Source organism: Rana temporaria, chromosome 5 (genome assembly GCF_905171775.1).
Source record: "Rana temporaria chromosome 5, aRanTem1.1, whole genome shotgun sequence".
In the NCBI taxonomy this organism is placed as follows: Eukaryota; Metazoa; Chordata; class Amphibia; order Anura; family Ranidae; genus Rana; species Rana temporaria.
Window position 1 is genome coordinate 400,527,587 of NC_053493.1, and position 21,212 is coordinate 400,548,798.

The window sequence follows — 21,212 nt, forward strand, 5'->3', positions numbered from 1 at the left end:
ATGCCTGAAGTCTGACCATCACCTCTAGTATGCAGTAAGGGTTTTTTCACACTCACGGTGCAGTGAAGTGCCCTCTGAAGAGTGATTTGCATTAAGACTACATCAAGACCAATGGGCAAGTTTAACAATTGGTGTCATTTGAAGCAGTGTGTGCAGTAAATAAGAAGGGACTCTGCTCTCCCGACCAGCCAGTGTACCACAGAAGCATGGAAAGTTACGCTACCTGACGTGTTTCGTCCTGCTCACTGGAGGCAAAATGCGTTGAGAGGGCATGTATCTTGGTGGAGACACATAGGCTGAGGCCACTCTATACCTCTTTGTTATACTGATTGGTCGGGAGAGCCGCATTCCTCTTAATTTTCTGCATACATACCGCTTCTGATGAGTACATGGACTGGCAAGTGTCTGTTTCAGCAGCTACTCAAAATGAATTCACAATGAAAATACCTTACAATGTTTTCTTTATAGGAAATGGTACATTTTGTTGGGCTGAAAGACAGGTTTCCTTCATCATCAGTGTTGTAGCTGTCTTCCTCAAACGCGTAGTAGCCATTAGAAAGTAAGCGAGGACTGTGCCGGCACGGTGATGCATCAAGCGTAGGCAGGAATGATTTATTAGGTGTATCAAATTTTAGCAAATCGCATGTGTCTCTAGGAAGAGAAAGATACAAATTGTAATGCTATATTCTTTCACACCACATCCCTAAATCAAGAAAACTGGTTGATTTCCAATCAGCCCCGCCCCTGCGGAGCTGATTGCACCGATACTGGTATTGATAGCATACCATGTATTTGCATGAGTGCACGTACTTGTGCAAATGTTTTGATACCTGAAACTGATACCGTTGCGGTGTGATATGAGCCCATACAAAATTAATGGGCTCAAATTGCACTGCAAAGAATCGCATGTGATTGGAACAGAAATGCTGTGCGATTCCTGTCCGAATCGCATTCAGTTTCCCCCCACCGCTCCTGTGTGAACCCAGGCTTGTCATCGTGATTTCAGCCTGGGTTCACACAGGAGCGGTGCGGGAAACTGCATGCGATTCGGACAGGAATCACACCGCATTCCTTTTCAAATCATATGTGATTCTTTACAGTGTGATTTGAGCCCATTCATTTTATATGAGCTCAAATCGCACACAAAAGTATCGGTACTCAGTATCGGCGAGCACTTGACTGAAAGTATCCGTACTCATCGGCAAAACAAAGGTATCAGTGCAATGGAATGGCGACAAACTTTTAACCTTAAAAATCTCCCTAGGCGACATTTAAAAAATTCTACAGGTTGCATGTTTTGAGTTACAGAAGAGGTCCAGTGCTAGAATTATTGCTCTCGCTCTAACTATCGCGGCGATACCCCACGTGTGGTTTGAGCACCGTTTTCATATGCGCGCGCTGCTCACGTATATGTTCGCTTCTGCGCGCGAGCTCATCGGGAAGGGGCACTTTAAAAAAAAATCGTATTTATTTTTACACTGTTTTAAAAAAAAAAAAAAATTGGGTCACTTTTATTCCTATTACAAGGAATGTAAAATCCCTTGTAATAGAAAAAAAAGCATGACAGGTCCTCTTTAATATGAGATCTGGATGGGGTCAAAAAGACCTTACATCTCATATTTACACTAAAATGCAATAAAAAAATAAAAACATGTCCCTTTAAGAGCTATGGGTGGAAGTAACATTTTGACGTCGCTTCCACCCTGCAATGCTATGGAGACGGTTGGGGGCTATCTTCCCCTCACTTATCTCCATGTCAGGCCAGAAGAAGGGTCCAATCGCCTCCGCCGCTACCGGCAGCTCCGAGGGCACCGGAGGGCACCGGAGAGCCGCCGATAAAAGGGATCTCGCGGCGAATCTGCCGCAGAGACCACTTTTGTCTTGAGGCGGACCGCCCGCTGAAGAAGAGGATACTGGGGTTATGGTATATAGCTGCTACCATAACACCGGTATTCCTCTTCAAAGTATCGACATATAACGACGGCAGGCAGTCCGTAAGTGGCTAGTCAATAGACAACAATTTTCAGGGGTTTCATTTCTTTAAATGTTAGTATTTTTGGAATAATGATAATCATGAGATTAATGACGATTAGAGATTTGTTTTGGTCCGAATCTCAACTCCTTGAATAATGATGAATCTGTTAGGGGTTATTTATAAAAAGAAAACATTAAATATTAGGGGGCAGATCCTCAAAGAAATTACGCCGGCGTATCTCTTGATACGCCGCGTAATTTCAAATTTTGCGCATCGTATCTTGTTTTGGTATCCACAAAACAAGATACGACGGCATCTTTGTTAGATCCGACAGGCGTACGTCTTCGTACGCCGTCGGGTCTTAGATGCAATTTTTCGGCTTCCGCTAGGTGGCGTTCCCGTCGTAATCTGCGTCGAGTATGCAAATTAGCTATTTCCGATTATACGATCCACGAACGTACGACCAGCCGTCGCCTTTTTTTTACGTTGTTTCCGTTCGGCTTTTTCCGGCGTATAGTTAAAGCTGCTATATGGTGGCGTACTTAATGTTAAGTATGGCCGTCGTTCCCGCGTCTAATTTTGAAAATTTTACGATGTTTGCGTAAGTCGTCCGTGAATGGGGCTGGACGCCATTTACGTTCACGTTGAAAACAATGACGTCCTTGCGACGTCATTTGGAGCAATGCACCCTGGGAGTTTTTACGGACGGCGCATGCGCACTTCATTCGGCGCGGGGACGCGCTTCATTTAAATGAAACACGCCCCCTTCCCGCCCAATTTGAATTCCGCACCCTTACGCCACGAGAGATACACTACGCCGCCGTAACTTACGGTGCAAATTCGTTGAGGATTCAAACCAAAGCCAAGTAAGTTACAGCGGCGTAGCGTATCTTACATCTGCGCCGGGCGCAGCGTATGTATGTTGATCTGCCCCTAGGTATCTACGCCAGTGGCGTAGCGTGGGGGGGGGGTGTGAGAGGGGCCGTGGCCCCGGGAGCAACATTTGGGGGGGGGGGGGGGGCCAAATTCCCCATCATACATCACAGATGCATACAATGATTTATGGCATACCTTGCTATATATCACAGACCTATATATATATATATATATATATGACTGACTTGGAAATATCTTTAGCTATTAAAAAGCCCAATGAAGTGGTATTTTTTATCTGGTAGGTGAAATTAATCTTTACCTTGAGTAATGGCTAAAAAGAATGGAAGGCAGTCGTGCCAACTCCTTGAATAATGATGAATCTGTTAGAGGTTATTTATAAAAAGAAAACATGAAATATTAGGTATCTACGCCAGTGGCGTAGCGTGGGGGGTGCAAGGGGGACCATGGCCCCAGGCGCAACATTTGGGGGGGGGGGGGCGAAATTCCGCACCATACATCACAGATGCATACAATGATTTTATACCTTGTTATATATCACAGACCTATATATATGACTGACTTGGAAATATTTTTAGCTATTAAAAAGCCCAATGAAGTGGTATTTTTTTATCTTGTAGGTGAAATTAATCTTTACCTTGAGTAATGGCCAAAAAGAATGGAAGGCAGTCGTGCCAACTCCTTGAATAATGTTGAATCTGTTAGGGGTTATTTATAAAAAGAAAACATGAAATATTAGGTATCTAGAATATAAGTATATAGTTATCTCTGTTAATGTACATTATGAACCCATTCACATTATGGTGTCTATTTACAAAATTTATATAAAAAAAAAACTTGCTATGTGAATGAACAATTGTTATCATGAACAATCACCGTAATGAGTGTTAGCTTGAGAGGTAGATTGGGTGAGCCTATGATATCCGGCACCTCATCCCTGGTAAATGGGAAATGGTGTCAACAGGGTTATTGGGATTATAGCGGCTCCCAAAACAATAAAGAATATATAAATTGTATAAAATAAAAATGTATTACATACATAAACAACAACAAATACAGTATAGGGTTCAATAAAATTAGCAGAGCATGATACAAGTGATATTACTGGTCACTAATATCTGTATATAGTAGGTGATCAATACCAACATGTTTCGCCAACAATGGCTTCCTCAGGGGATTTTTACGGGCCACCAATATTCCATACAGCTCAAGGAAGCATCAGGCAAGTCCACAGAATTAGGAAGGGGAGGCACTGTGTGATCACAGGGGATATATAGGGACCAAGAAGACTCTGCTATAGAAATTGATTAATGCAGGGGCACCAGCAAATAACAGCAATCATGCAATGTGGAGCCATCACATAACGACCACTCATTCTGTGCCATGAATGTAGACAATAGTCGCCCCTGCCTGTCAGGGTACTAGCTCCACCTCTGACAGATTCCCGCACATGCCCAGTAGAATGACATTTCGGCGCATGCCTGTGCGTGGTTTGCGCGCACGCATGCGCGGTACGGCAGCGCGTCGTGTGCGTGGAAGCGCGCACGTGCAGGTATGCGGCAACCCTGGGGCCAATCAGAGGCCAGACACTCCTATTTAAACCAGTAGCCTTCCCTGAACAGGTTGCTGGTTTGTCATCAGCTTTAGTGAGTTTACCTGTTGCCATATCTCCTTGTTTTGACCCGGACTTCCTGACGACTCTCCTCTCACCCGGAACCTCTGACCTTTTGGCTAACGTACCTTGGATTGCTGCTGTCTCCTGCCCTTTGACCTTGGCTTGTACCTACGGACTTTCTCTGCCTTCTCCAGCCCTTGACCCACGGCCTGTGACCCGGACTTGCCTTTATCTTATGCTTGTTTCTTCTGGGCCTCCTGCCAGTAGCTGCCTGATCTCCAGTTGCTTCCAGTCTTCCACGCCTGCTCAGCCACCTTCAGTCGCACCAAGTCTACCAACCTGCTTCCGGCACCGGTGCCTCCTTGTGCCTTCCCTCCTCTGTCTCAACTCCAGAGAGTGGACTGCGCAGGGTCGCAAGGGTGAACCGTCCTCAGCATCTCGGCCTCGGTGAGTACAGGTTCCTGATAGTACAAACCAGCCAGATGTCTGAGGCCGACAGGGCGCGTTCACCTTTTGAGACTCTGTGCCAGCAAGTCTCCGCTTTGACAGAAGCAGTTCAAAAACTACAGGAAGGCTACCTTCAGATCGATGGCCGCCTCCAACAACTGGCTGGCTTACCTGGACCTTCCGCTGCTGCTGTAGCCTCACCTCCCGGACCTTCAGCCTCTCAGGCCCCCGCAAGTCCAGCCATGATGGTGTCCAACCCTGAACCTCGAGTACCCATGCCTGAGCGCTTCGCAGGTGATCGCCGGAAGTATCGGGCCTTCAAAAATGCCTGTTCACTGTATTTGGCTCTCCAACCCAGAACTTTTAGTTCCGAAGCCGTAAAGGTCGGGTTCGTTATTTCTCCTCTCTGATGAGCCCCAAGCATGGGCGCACACCTTGATGGAACAACGAAGTCCGATACTGGACACCATCGATACCTTCTTCACCCACATGGCCAAATTGTATGACGACCCTCTGCGTTCAGCCACAGCAGAAGTCACCCTGCATAACTTAAACCAAGGGAGAAGACCGGTGGAACATTACACCGCTGAATTCAGAAAATGGTCAGCTGACACAGGCTGGAACGAGGTGGCCCTCAAATATCAGTATCGTCAAGGCCTCTCTGAAGCCCTTAAGGACGAGCTTGCGAGGTCAGAAATCCCTGCCTCGCTGGAGGGGTTGATCCAAGCTGCCACCCAGCTCGACAGGCGTCTGCGAGAACGACGTTCTGAGCGGTTCCAGGCCAACCGTCCCAGCTGGACCCCGCCGAGATATGCTTCAGCACCTCCTCCTCTCTCATCTCCACCGACCACCGCACTACCTGAACCGGAGCCTATGCAGCTCGGCCTAGTTCGGGCCCCTCTTACCCCGGAGGAAAAGCTCTGGAGACGTCAAGCCAATCTTTGCCTGTATTGCGGAGCAGCCGGCCATTTCCTGCGCACCTGTCCAGTGAGACCCTGTAAGTCGAAGCCTCCACCTGCTCTCAACTACCATGTTACCAGTTTGCCACAGACTTACGTTGTCCTCTTTCTTTCCCTACAGCTCCCGGAAGGGGCAACCCGCCTGCCGGCAATTATTGATTCAGGGGCCTGCAGCTGCTTCCTGGACTCTTCCTTGGCCCAAAAGCTGCGCATCCCCTGCCGTACCAAGGATTTCCATCTCCAAGTCCACTTGGCTGACGGCTCTCTTCCCCGTTCAGGACTGATCACCCAAGAAACCCTTCCTATCCGTGCCATCTCTGACTCCGGACACCATGAATTTCTCCAGTTGGACCTTATTCCATCCCCCATGTTCCCCATTATCCTGGGTCTCCCGTGGTTGCAAGTCCATCTGCCCTGCATCGACTGGCTCAAAAGAGAAGTCAGTTTCTCCTCCTCCTACTGCTCTCAGCACTGCCTTGCACCAATTACAGCCACTTGTTCTACGCTAACCACTCCACCAGAAGACCTTCAGCACGTCCCCTCGGTCTACCTGGAATTTAAGGACGTCTTCGACAAACAACAAGCCGATAGTCTCCCTCCACACCGGTCATATGACTGCCCCATCGACCTCCTGCCAGGGTCTGAAATTCCTTTTGGGCGCATATTCCCCTTGTCAGAGACTGAGTTGAAGGCCCTCAAGGTCTATATTGACGAGAACTTAAAAAAAAAGTTCATCCGCCCTTCTTCCTCACCAGCTGGGGCGGGGATCTTCTTTGTCGAGAAGAAGGACGGATCCCTTAGACCCTGCATTGATTATAGGGAGTTAAACAAAATTACCATCAAGAACAGATACCCGCTGCCTCTTATTCCCGAACTGTTCCAACGATTCCGATCGGCTCAGGTCTTCTCTAAACTAGACCTCCGGGGCGCCTACAACCTCGTTCGAATAAGAGCAGGCGACGAGTGGAAGACAGCTTTTAGGTCCATATTCGGGCACTTCGAGTATTTGGTCATGCCCTTTGGGCTTTGTAACGCTCCCGCCACATTCCAGCACCTAGTCAATGACATTTTCCGGCAACATCTGGATGACTTCCTGGTAGTATACTTGGATGACATCCTCATCTTTTCAGCCACAATGGAGCTACATCGGCACCACGTTAGGAAGGTTCTCACTATCTTAAGACAGCACAAGCTTTATCTCAAGGCAGAGAAGTGTGAATTTGAAAAGACAACGGTACAGTTTCTAGGATTCATCATTTCCGTAAATGGGGTAGCCATGGACCCCCAGAAAGTCAGAGCAATCCAGGAGTGGTCACCTCCAATGGACAAGAAAGGCGTCCAGCGCTTCATTGGCTTTGCCAACTTTTATAGACGATTCATCATCGGCTTCTCGTCTATTGTCTCTCCTATTACCAAGTTGACCCGCCAAGGGCACCGTTTTCAGTGGCCACAAGAGGCCCAAGAGGCTTTTATTAAACTTAAAGCAGCTTTCTCCTCGGCACCTGTGCTATGTCATCCGGATTCAACACTGCCTTTTGCCATATGCCCCATACAGACGGTCGTTTTTTGTGATGAAAAAAAAATGACGTTTGAAGTGATGAAAAAAAACGACATTTTTGAAACTTCATTTTCAAAATTGATGGAGCATACACACCATCATTTTGAAAAATGATGAACAAAGCGACGGCACTCTAAAGGGGAAGTTCTATTCGCCTTGAGGCTGCTTTTAGCTGGTTACTTGTTAGTAAAAGATGATTCGTGCTTTTTTGTCTGTTAAAGCGTGATGAATGTGCTTACTCCATTATGAATGGTAGTTTTACCTCCCGTCTCAAAACTTGCTTCTGGGCATGTGCGGGTTTAAAAACGTCGTTTTGCCCACACACTATCATTTTCATTGACACAAAAAATGACATTTTGAAAAACGACACAAAAAATTCGAGCATGTTCGAATTTTTTTTTGGTCGTTTTTCTGAAGACATAAAACGACATTTTCCCCACACACTATCAATTTAAATGACGTTTTCAAAAACGTCATTTTTTTCATCACAAAAAACGATCGTCTGTATGCGGCATTAGAAGTTGATGCCTCGGAATCTGCTACAGGCGCTGTTCTTTCTCAAAGACAGGGGCTAAAGTCACTCCTTCACCCAGTAGCCTATGCTTCCCGGAAGCTGAGCCCCCCTGAAAAAAATTATGACGTCGGGGATAGAGAATTACTGGCCATAAAGTTTGCATTAGAGGAGTGGAGATACCTGCTGGAGGGGGCAGCTCATCCCATCATCATTTTCACTGACCACAGGAATCTGGAGTACTTACGGTCCGCAAAACGTCTAAGACCCAGGCAGGCCCGCTGGGCTCTCTTCTTCACTCGCTTCAATTTCCATATTACTTACCGTCCCGGCTCTAAAAATGGAAAGGCTGACGCCCTCTCCAGGATGTTTCCTGAAACACCCAACACATCCGAACCCAGCACTATCCTATCGTCTAAAAATTTCTTGTTACTCCCTCAAGCAGACTTACTGACCTCTCTGAAAGCAGCTTGTCGACGGTGCCCTGACCATGAGATCTCCTCTTTGGAGAGAAGGGATGACCTACTGTGGTCGCGAGGAAAAATTTTTGTGCCAATGGAAGCTAGGCAGTTGATTCTGAGCACTTTTCATGATCGCAAATTGGCAGGCCATTTTGGTACATGTAAAACCTCCGAGCTAATCTCCCGCTCTTTCTGGTGGCCAAAATGGAGGTCCGACTGTAAAGATTACGTCACTTCCTGCATTCGCTGCCAACGGAATAAGGGACCAAACACGAAGACCTGGGGCCTGCTTAAACCTCTACCCATTCCGGAGCGCCCTTGGACTGAAATCTCTATGGATTTCATTGTCGATCTGCCTCCATCAGCAGGGTTTACCACGATCCTAGTCGTGGTTGACCGCCTGTCCAAAATGGCGCATTTTCTGCCTATGATAGGTACGCCCTCCGCGGCAGATACAGCCAGAATTTTTTTTAAAGAGGTCGTCAGGCTTCATGGGGTGCCCAAAAGCATCGTATCCGACAGAGGTACTCAATTTACATCCAAATTTTGGAAGGAGCTCTGCAAAGCACTGGAAGTAAAAATCTGCCTTTCCTCTGCCTATCATCCCCAAAGTAATGGCCAGACAGAACGGACCAACCAAACGCTGGAACAATACTTACGTTGCTTTTGCTCAGTCTCCCAAGACGATTGGTCCTCCTTGCTATCTTCAGCCGAGTTCGCCTATAATAACTCTGTACATTCCACCACTAACCAAACTCCATTCTGGGCTAACTTTGGTTTCCATCCTTCCTTTCTCCCAGACTCTATCCCTGAAGCACCTGTGCCAGCTGTCCAGGAACATGTAACCTTAATTCAGCGGAATTTCCAGAAATTACAGGAGGTTATGCAGCAAGCCCAGGAGGATTATAAGAGGTTCTATGACCGAGGGAGGAAGGATTGCCCAGCTTTCGAAGTTGGTGAGAAGGTTTGGCTGTCTGCCACCAACCTCAAATTACCTGTCCCCTCACGAAAGTTGGGTCCAAGGTTCATCGGCCCATTTGAGATCAGACGGAAGATCAATCCTGTGGCTTTTGAACTGGCATTACCCGAGTCTTACAGGGTCCACCCCGTGTTCCATGCCTCCTTGCTCAAACCCGTTGTGCCGGATCCCTTCAACGGAAGAGAAGAACTGCCACCTCCACCAGTGGAGATTGAGGGTGAAAAAGAATTTGAGGTGGAGGCTATCTTGAGCTGCAGGAAAAGAGGAAGGCAGTTGCAATACCTTATAAAGTGGAAGGGATATCCCCCTGAAGATAACTCTTGGGAGCCTTCCCGGAATCTCCATGCCCCTCGCCTGATTCGGGCCTTTCACCTGGAACACCCGGAGTTAATGACCAGTTTGGGCGTCCGGAGTCCGCCCCTTGGGGGGGGGCACTGTCAGGGTACTAGCTCCACCTCTGACAGATTCCCGCACATGCCCAGTATAATGACATTTTTCGCGCATGCCTGTGCGTGGTTTGCGCGCACGCATGCGCGGTACGGCAGCGTGTCGTGTGCGTGGAAGCGCGCACGTGCAGGTATGCGGCAACCCTGGGGCCAATCAGAGGCCAGACACTCCTATTTAAACCAGCAGCCTTCCCTGAACAGGTTGCTGGTTTGTCATCAGCTTTAGTGAGTTTACCTGTTGCCATATCTCCTTGTTTTGACCCGGACTTCCTGACGACTCTCCTCTCACCCGGAACCTCTGACCTTTTGGCTAACGTACCTTGGATTGCTGCTGTCTCCTGCCCTTTGACCTTGGCTTGTACCTACGGACTTTCTCTGCCTTCTCCAGCCCTTGACCCACGGCCTGTGACCCGGACTTGCCTTTATCTTATGCTTGTTTCTTCTGGGCCTCCTGCCAGTAGCTGCCTGATCTCCAGTTGCTTCCAGTCTTCCACGCCTGCTCAGCCACCTTCAGTCGCACCAAGTCTACCAACCTGCTTCCGGCACCGGTGCCTCCTTGTGCCTTCCCTCCTCTGTCTCAACTCCAGAGAGTGGACTGCGCAGGGTCGCAAGGGTGAACCGTCCTCAGCATCTCGGCCTCGGTGAGTACAGGTTCCTGATACTGCCCTCCAGCAGAGGAAGCCATTGTTGGCGAAACATATTGGGATATGACATCAAGTATTGATCACCTACTATATACGGATATTAGTGACCATTATCATGACTTGTATCATGCTCTGCTAATTGTATTGAACCCTATATTTGTTTGTTGTTTATGTAATCAATTTTTATTTTATACAATTTATGTATTCTTCATTGTTTTGGGCAGTGCTATAATCCCAATTACCCTGTTGCCATAATTTTCCAGTGTATGTTTATTTCAAATACAAATCAACTCCATCTAGTGGCTATAATGTGGTATTGTCCTAACTGAGGTATTTCAGGAAAATGCTGCATTTTGGCCACCCTATATTTGTTTGTTTATGTAATCAATTTTTATTTTATACAATTTATGTATTCTTCATTGTTTTGGGCAGTGCTCTAATCCCAATTACCCTGTTGCCATCATTTTCCGGTGTATTATGTTTATTTCCTATACAAATCTGTGCCATCTAGTGGCTATAATGTGGTATTGTCCTATATGGGGTATTTCAGGAAAATGCTGCATTTTGGCCACTAGATAGAGCTGATGATTATAGGAAACAAACATATTAAACTCATTATGATGAGTTATCGCAGAAAATTGGGCACATAGAAAACAATAGTGTGAATGGGGCACATAGAAAACAATAGTGTGAATGGGGCACATAGAAAACAATAGTGTGAATGGGGCACATAAAAAATAATAGTGCAAATGGGGCACATAGAAAACAATAGTGTGAATGGGGCACGTAGAAAACAATAGTGTGAATGGGGCACGTAGAAAACAATAGTGTGAATGGGGCACGTAGAAAACAATAGTGTGAATGGGGCACATAGAAAACAATAGTGTGAATTGGGCACATAGAAAACAATAGTGTGAATAGGGCACATAAAAAACAATAGTGTGAATGGGGCACATAGAAAACAATAGTGTGAATGGGGCACGTAGAATACAATAGTATAAATGGGGCACATAAAAAACAATAGTGTGAATGGGGCACATAAAAAACAATAGTGTGAATGGGGCACATAAAAATCAATAGTGTGAATGGGGCACCTAGAAAACAATAGTGTGAATGGGGCACCTAGAAAACAATAGTGTGAATGGGGCACCTAGAAAACAATAGTGTGAATGGGGCACGTAGAAAACAATAGTGTAAATGGGGCACCTAGAAAACAATAGTGTGAATGGGGCACATAGAAAACAATAGTGTGAATGGGGCACGTAGAAAACAATAGTGTGAATGGGGCACGTAGAAAACAATAGTGTAAATGGGGCACATAGAAAACAATAGTGTGAATGGGGCACGTAGAATACAATAGTATAAATGGGGCACATAAAAAACAATAGTGTGAATGGGGCACATAAAAAACAATAGTGTGAATGGGGCACATAAAAATCAATAGTGTGAATGGGGCACCGAGAAAACAATAGTGTGAATGGGGCACCGAGAAAACAATAGTGTGAATGGGGCACCTAGAAAACAATAGTGTGAATGGGGCACGTAAAAAACAATAGTGTAAATGGGGCACATAGAAAACAATAGTGTAAATGGGGCACATAGAAAACAATAGTGTGAATGGGGCACATAGAAAACAATAGTGTGAATGGGGCACGTAGAAAACAATAGTGTGAATGGGGCACATAGAAAACAATAGTGTGAATGGGGCACATAAAAAACAATAGTGTGAATGGGGCACATAAAAAACAATAGTGTGAATGGGGCACATAGAAAACAATAGTGTGAATGGGGCACATAAAAAACAATAGTGTGAATAGGGCAAAAGAAAAAAAACTGCAATATATGGTGTAAAAAAAAAAGATATGGTATAGAAAGGGGTAAATGGAATTACCCCAAGCTGCTTGTTATAGGAAAAGTGGCCGTTTATGTGCAATAGGAATTAATAAATATAATAACTAAACCGCTCTCTCTGTTAAGTGTGTGCTATGCACTATAAAACATACCATCAGTGTGTACAATATCAAAATCACTTGGTGTCACCAGTGAGTGACAACTACCATAAATCATCCAATAACAAATAATGAATTCATACAATATAAAGTGCAAGTGCATACATATAAATTGGCAATACAAATAAAAGTGTCCAATATAAATCATGGAAGTGCAATTGCCATAAAGTGCAATGTCCAAAGAAATAAATCTTTGCAGTGCTGGTATAATATAATATATAATATAGAGTAATATAGATCACTCTTCTTAGTTCAACTAGTTTAGACATCATTCACTTGTGGTTTGTTAATCAACCACAAGATGGTGTTAGGTGGTTTAAATTGTACCAGCAACTGGACATAATAGATTTGGTGTCTTTTTAGCGGTCCCGATAAAAATTGCAGATCGCCGCCATTACTAGTAAAAAAAAATAATAATAATAATAATAAAAATGCCATAAAACTATCCCTTATTTTGTAGACGCTATAACTTTTAAGCAAACAAATCAGTATACGCTTATTGCGATTTTTGTTTTTTTTTGTTTACCAAAAATATGTAGAAGAATACATATCGGCCTAAACTGATGAAGAAATGTGTTTGTTTGTTTTTTTACATTTGGGATATTTATTATAGCAAAAACGAAAAATTGTCGCTCTATTTTTTGATTTATAGTGCAAAAAATAAAAACCGCAGAGGTGATCAAATACCACCAAAAGAAAGCTCTATTTGTGGGGAAAAAAATACGTCAAATTTGTTTGGGTGCAGCATTGCACGACTGCGCAATTGTCAGTTAAAGTGACGCAGTGCAGAATCGCAAACAGTGCTCTGGTCAGGTAAATCCTTTCAGGGCTGAAGTGGTTAAAGAGGTGTGGGAGGGCGTCCACTATGACACGGACAAATGCAAATGTGGACAGAGTGAGAACCCTTGTACGCTCATGCTGGTGTGCTTTTTTTATCACAAGGAGATAGTTGACTGCGAGTTCAGAGAACATGGGCATAGCACAACTGTTACTTGGAAATTCTGAAAAGGTTACGGGAATCTGTTTGGAAATTAAATTGTCACACCTCGTAATCTGACAGCAGGACACATTATTTGTGTTTGAACAAATATCTGCCATACGTACATCTTCCTTTTTTCGGCGTTGACATCGCAGGAGATTTGCCATCCATCCTGAAAATGTCTGTGGTCCTGATCTGTGAAGATAAACATTTTGGTTAGAGAATACTCATACCCCCCAACATTTTGAAATGGGAATGAGGGACACCTATTGGAAAACATATGTAGGCATAGGGAACGCCCCCTGCCACGCCCCTTTAAAGGAAAATAAACCCAAAAAAAGGTTATTTAACTTCTTGGAGCCTGGGCCATTGTCAAATGACAGCCACAAGGTGCCTCTTCAGGTCCAGGAGGCGGTCTTTTTACGACCTCGGCTCCTCCGGCCACTGGCGTGGCCGGCGCATCACTGAGATGTCGATGCGCGTGCCTGGCGGCCGCAATGTCCACCAGGTACCCGTTACACAGCCAAGGACGAGGATCTCTGTGTGTAAACACAGAGATCCACGTCCTGTCAGGGAGAGGAGACCGATGCTGTGTCCCTTGTACATAGGGACACAGATCGGTCACCTCTCCCAGTCAGTCCCCTCCCCCTACAGTAAGAATCACTCCCAGGGAACACATTTAACCCCTTCCTCGCCCCCTAGTGTTAACCCCTTCCCTGCCAGTCACATTTATACAGTAATCAGTGCATATTTATAGCACTGTTCGCTATATAAATGTGAATGGTCCCAAAAATGTGTCAAAAGTGTCCGATATGTCCGCCACAATATCGCAATCCTGACGCAATATCGCAAATAACCGACTTTACTAGTAAAAAAAATAATTAAAAAAAATGTCATAACTATGTCCCCTATTTTGTAGCCGCTATAACTTTTGCGCAAACCAATCAATAAACGCTTATTGCAATTTTTTTTTACCAAAAGTATGTAGAAGAATACGTATCGGCCTAAACTGAGAAAAAAAAGTTTTTTTTAAAAAAAATTGGGATATTTATTATGGCCAAAAGAAAAAATATTGGCCCAGATTCTCGTAGACGCGCCTATCTATTGGCGGGCGTAGCGTATCTCAGATACACTACGCCGCTGTAACTTAGTGAGGCAGGTCCCGTATTCTCAAAGAACTTACGCCCAAAGTTACGGCGGCGTAGTGTAACTGTGCCGGCGTAAGCCAGCGTAATTCAAAGTAGGCTAGTGTGGGCGTGTTTTATGCTAATGAATCGTGACAGCGTAAATATGCAACTAAGATACGACGGCGTAAGAAACTTACACCGCTCGTATCTTAGCCGAATTTATGCGTAACTGATTCTAAGAATCAGCCGCATAGATACGACGTCTCTCATTCAGACTTACGACGGCGTACATGGCGATACGCCGTCGTAAGTCCTTTGAGAATCTGGGCCATTGTGTTTTTTTCAAAATTGTCGCTCTAGTTTTGTTTATAGCGCAAAAAATAAAAACCACAGAGGTGATCAAATACCACCAAAAGAAAGCTCTATTTGTGGAAAAAAAAGGACATCAATTTTGTTTGGGAGCCACGTCGCACGACCGCGCAATTTTCATTCAAAGCGTGAAAGTGCCGAAAGCTGAAATCTCGCCTGGGCAGGAAGGGGGTATATGTGCCCAGTAAGCAAGTGGTTAAATCAACAAGGGCTTTTTTTTAACCATTACTATTTATTTATATAGGCTTTTAACATTTACAAATGCAGCAATTTAGAAATTGGATGAAAGGTTTAGTGCTGGGAAACCCTTTTTGAAAGATAAAAAGTGCATTTTATATACAACTCTATAGATCAGACAAAAATGAGGGACAAATGAGGAGGAAAGAGGGACTGAGGGACTTTGTTCCAAATCAGGGACAGTCCCTCAAAATCAGGGACAGTTGGGAGCTATGGAATACTACATGGACAACCCAAGATCAAAGCACAGGTTAATTTTAAAGTAAGTCTGCAATGGTGGCTCCAATACTGTATCTGTATCCTGACAGGTCCTCATCTGTTATGTCTCAGAGTCACTCAGTATTTTTAGTCTGAATATATTTGATATGAACTTACTGTATTACCATGATGAATTATATCACTGACCTAAGAATGTATGGGGCGGTTTTAGAATCTTACTGGCTAAAATAAGCGGATAAAGACTAATATGTCTGGGACATGAACCAGACAGATGAAAGGTCCTTGAGATAAAGAAGGAATCCAGACAAGTGGCAGAAATATCTAAGAACATGAAGATAGGATAGTTAACGCCTCTTAGCAATTCCATATATAACTAGCTACTCCTTAAATTGAACCCATCAGGAAAGGATGTGCTGGAACTGGAGAGAGTCCGGAGAAAGACAACAAAACTGATAAAGGGTCTGGAGGACCTCAGTTATGAGAAATTACTACAAACATTAAACCTATTTTCTCTGAAGAAGAGACGAATAAAGGGGTTGTAAAGGTACATTTTTTTCACCTATGCATTAAGGTGAAAAAACATCCGACAATTAGTGGCCCCCCCAGCCCCCCCTTTACTTACCGGAGCCCTTGAAAGTCCTGTGACTCGATCGTTGCCCGGGCTTCTCGGCTCCTCATTGGATAGATTGATAGCAGCACAGCCATTGGCTCGCACTGCTGTCAATCAGGGCTGTCTTAATGGCACCATGGGCCCCTGGGCAAAGTAATGCACTGGGGTCCCTACCAGCCTTCCCTAATTTACACACCTACTTCCAAGAAATAAAGTACAAATAGTTACAAGTACAAATAGTTAGAATATACCTCTGTTAAAAAAAAAGTAGTTAGAATAGATAGAATATAACATATACTCATAAGTACTTCAAATAAAATTGATTTTACAAAAGGAAAACATTCCATAAATCAAAGACTAGTCAACACAAAGGGCACAGTGCAGGGGGGAAATGCAGAAGGGCACAGAACAGGGGGGGTTAGGGGGGCACAATACTGGGTTCAGGAGGGCACAGTACAGGGGGGGAATGCAGAAGGGCACAGAAGGGGGGGAGGGGTTAGGGGGGGCACAATACTGGGATCAGGAGGGCACAGTACAGGGGGGAATGCAGAAGGGCACAGAACAGGGGGGGTTAGGGGGGCACAATACTGGGATCAGGAGGGCACAGTACAGGGGGGGAATGCAGAAGGCTACAGAACAGGGGGGGGGTTAGGGGGGCACAATACTGGGATCAGGAGAGCACAGTACAGGGGGGAATGCAGAAGGGCACAGAACAGGGGGGGGTTAGGGGGCACAATACTGGGTTCAGGAGGGCACAGTATAGGTTCTGGGACGATTCCCGGGACATGACCATATCATGATGCTTTTTACTAAACTATGACTGTCCCGGCTAATCCTGGACAGTTGACAAGTATGATGTAATGCAAGATTATTGTGGGGCCCCCCATGTACCTCGGGCCCCTGGGCAGTGCCCAGGAGTTCCCTTGCATTAAGATAGCCCTGCTGTCAATCAAATCCAATGACGCGGCACGTCGGGGGCGAGGCCGAGTCATACTGTCGTCGGTTATGGCCGCCGGCTGTATTACACGGGAGCGCACCAGCGAGCTAACCCCCTCGGGAAAGAGCTTCCCAGAGGGGGTTAGCTCTTGCAGGGAGGAGCCGTGAGAGCCGCCGTAGGACTCCAGAAGAGGACGTTCGGGGCCACTCTGTGCAAAACAAACTGCACAGTGGAGGTAAGTATGAAATGTTTGTTATTTTTTTTTAAAAACACAAATCTTTAGTGTCCCTTTAAGAGGAGATATGATTGCAATATACAAATATCTAATCAGTGATCCCAATACAGGGAAAAGACTATTCGGTCTCAGGTCGCTTAAAGTGGTTGTAAACCTTAAATTTGCACTTTTACCTACAGGTAAGCCTATAACAAGGCTTACCTGTAGGTAAAAAGAATATCTCCTAAACCTGTACGGTTTAGGAGATATTCCCCTCGCAATGCGGGCGGCGCATGCGCAGGAGGGATCCACGGCGGAAGATCCGGCAGCCGCCGGACCTTGCCGATTTTAAATCTCCCGCGCGCATGCGCGGGAGTGACGTCATCGCCGCTCCAGCCAATCACAGCGCTGGAGCGGCGCCGCTCCAGCCAATCACAGCGCTGGAGCGGCGATACCCGGAAGACACGCCGGAGCAAGATGACATCTCGCTCGGCGTGAACCAGGTAAGTGTCGTTCACCTCGTTTTGAGGTAAGTATTTCATAATCAGCTATTATGCGGTGCATACTAGCTGATTATGCATTTTGCCTTACAGGTAAAAAAAAAAAAAAAAATTATATATGCGGTTTACAACCGCTTTAAGAAGACACAGGGCCATTCAATGAAATTGGACGAGAAGCCGTTTATTCACAAGGATGTGGAACTCCCATAATTGGCGGTGTCAGCTGAGAAAATCTTACAGGGATATGGAAATTTGGTAGAGACATAAATACATACAAACTCATACACCTACACAGTTTGAACTGGATGGACCGATGTCTTTATTCAACCTTACCAACTATGTAAATAGGTAATGGGATGCATCACAAGAAGAATCACAGGGAGGACTAAGGAGGTCTTAATTCCAGTAGAAAGATCTTTAGTTATGACTGGAGGGATCACCAGCAGGAGCAAAGAGGTCCTGATTTTCGTATATAGATCTTTAGTTAGACCTATGAATTGGACGCAACCCGTCCCGCGGTCTCGGCATTGGACAAGTGTGACGTCCGCCATAGGAGTCGAGTCTCGGAGGCCGGACATTTGTACGTCACTCGGCCACGCTGGCGGGAGATCGTTCCCTTTTGCCACTCGGGGCTAATAATGCATTTAGGGAATTTTGAGACCCGGGGCTTTTTGGGGGCACACTCGGGGCTCCAGCCCCCCATCAGCCCCCCTCCCAACGCCACTGTGTAAGCCTGTTTTAAAAAAAATGTGTTGAATAAACAGAACAGCTATTTGGAAAGATGCTGGAAGTATTTTTTGTGTCTGCTCCTAACTGCAGTAGGTATTAATTTGTAAGCAAAGATCAACATTAGGAAAGGAGTTGCCAATCTATAAAATGTCCAAGACATGTTACCACTCCTTGCAGCAGGTGTGTCTTGACTTAAAGTGGAGTTCCACCCATAAATATAGCATTACATCAGTAGTTTTAAAAAAATGTCATTAGTCCTTTAAGAATTTTTTTTTTTTTTTAGATGCCTTCAAAGTGTTGTTGCTAGGCAGAATAGTTAATCTTCCCACTTCCTGCACCTAGGTGCTTAAGCTTCCTAACCTACACCACACAGACTCCTGGGAATGTAGTGGGTGTAACTTTCCAGGAGTCTGTGCACTCCCCAGTCTCGAAGAATCATGTGACTTGGACAGTACAGGTGCTGAAACTTGATCTGAAACCTATTACACTGCTTGTGCAGCACTGAGCATGTGCGAGATCTGCAAGGCTGAAATCCAGGAAGTCATACAGTCTGGCTTCATGATGCCCACACTTAAGATGGCCCCAGTCAATTTCTATTTTATAAAGTGTCTAAATGCTGTAACAACCTAACAAAACGGACCTTAGTTTACAGACTAACTTTACTAGAATACATTAAGCTTGTGTATTACAGGGGTATTTATATATAAAAAGTGAAATTGTGGCCGGAACTCCGCTTTAAAATCTCACAGGACCCTCTTCTATATATTCCAGTTATGACAATGGACACCTTTAAAAACAAAACTCAAGGCTCACTACTTTACAGCTCCAGTGCTGTTGCAGGGAAACATTTAAATATTGAGAGGCCTCCTTTTTCTCAATAGCCCCAGGATACTGCCTTGGGGTCCCAAACGACCCAAAAAGCCATTGAGATACCCAAAGTTTTTTGAGATAGCCAAAAGTCAACCGACTCATTTCAATAGAAGAGAAGGCCTAATATTCCATTCCACAGCAGTGGCAACCCTAGGATAGGCCAACCACTCATTTCCCAAAAACAGGCATTTGCATATTTTGTACCCCAGCCAAAGGCTTAATCGCAAAAACTCTGTAGGAACAAGGGTAGACTCATAGCTGGTTGCGTAACACATTTACTAAACCTCATAACTAGCTTTTACATCTTCATGCACGTCCTTTCAGGTTTTTTACGAAACCTTTTTTTTTTTTTGCCATAATTCTCGCAGTACAGTTTACTAAACTTTTGGGGTAAACCTCATGCCCAGGGGATCAGGGAAGCGCAGATCCTCCCTCCCATTCCTGTATCAATTCCCAGTAGTCCTGGCAAGGCACCCAGAGGTAGAATCCTCAATTTCCTTCCCTAGGGGGAAGCTAGGCACCTTGCCATTCACAAATTTCCAATGGAAGGGTCACCCTCCCAAGAAAGTTAAAGTCTGCCCAGCTGGGTTCCCTTTGTTGGCACACTTTATGCCCTCCCATCTAAGGGTTTTTTAGTGGCATTACCAACTCTTAGCAATCATGGGACAAAGACCTATACTAAAGGGGCACTATGTGGCCCCTATCAGAATCATCACAACCTCTTCTCAACTTCCTTATTACCACTTTATACCCTCCCATCTGAGGGGTTTGATTGGTATTGCCAACTCCTAGCAAACATGGGACAAAGACCTACACTAAAGGGACTTTACAGGGCCAATATCAGGGACAACACAACTTCTTCCCGATTTCTCTACTATCACACCTTATACCCTCCCATCTAAGGGGGTTTGAGTGGTGTTGCCAACTCCTTGCAAACATGGGGCGAAGACCCATACTAAAGGGACCTTACATGGCCCTTATCAGGAACATCACAACCTCTTCCCGACTTCCCTACTACCACACTTTATGCCATTCTATCTAAGGGGTTTGATAGGCATTGCCAAATCCTAGCAAACATGAGACAAAGACCTTCAGTAAAAGGGCCTTACATGGCCTCTATCAGGGACATCACAACCTCTTCTTGACTTCCCTATTACCACACTTTTTACCTTCCCATCGAAGGGGTTTGAATGGTATTGCCAACACCTAGCAAACATGGGGAGAAGACCTACACTAGAAAGACCTTACTTGACCCCTATCAGGGACATCACAACCTTATCCCAACTTCCCTACTACCACACCTTTTACCCTTCCATCTAAGGGGGCTTGAGTGTTGTCAACACCTAGCAAACACGTTATTGAACCTACACTAAGGCCTCGTACACACGATAGGTTAACCAGAGGACAACGGTCTGAAGGACCGTTTTCATCGGTCAAAACCGATCGTGTGTAGGCCCCATAGGTTATTTAACCATAGGTTAAAAAAAAGCCAACTTGCTTTAAATTTAACCGATAGATTCCTAACCGATAGGTCAAAACCGATCGTTAGTAGGCACGACCATCGGTTAAAAATCCATGCATGCTCAGAATCAAGTCGACGTATGCTTTTGAGCGTTGTGTTTTACGTCACGGCGTTCTGACCTGATCGGTTATTTAACCTATGGTGTGTAGGCGTGACGGACCATCAGTCAGCTTCATCGGTTAACCTATAACAACAGTCCTTCAGACCGTTGTCCTCTGGTTAACCTATGGTGTGTACGAGGCTTAAAGGAACTCTACATGGCCCCTATCAGAGTCATCACAACTTATTTCTTTTCGATTTCAACTGTTTGGAACTTGCCTGGCCCTTTCATATTAACCTATAATATTATGTATGATAATACCTTGGGAACAATGTTTATTTTTAAATTTAAGAAATTGAAG

General features: G+C 45.1%; 1 protein-coding gene across 2 annotated transcripts in view; it reads right to left on the reverse strand.

Annotated features, from left to right (window-relative positions):
* Nucleotides 1–21,212, reverse strand: part of TMEM71 (transmembrane protein 71) — a 45,572-nt gene that overhangs the window by 19,312 nt on the left and 5,048 nt on the right. For both annotated transcript variants that reach the window (XM_040354985.1, XM_040354984.1), the window contains exons 2-4: nucleotides 13,603–13,672; nucleotides 3,507–3,567; nucleotides 448–651 (exon numbers count right to left, since the gene is read on the reverse strand). In XM_040354985.1, coding sequence (XP_040210919.1) covers nucleotides 448–651; nucleotides 3,507–3,567; nucleotides 13,603–13,648 — 311 coding nt within the window. In that variant the 5' untranslated portion in view covers nucleotides 13,649–13,672. The remainder of the gene's footprint in view (nucleotides 1–447; nucleotides 652–3,506; nucleotides 3,568–13,602; nucleotides 13,673–21,212) is intronic.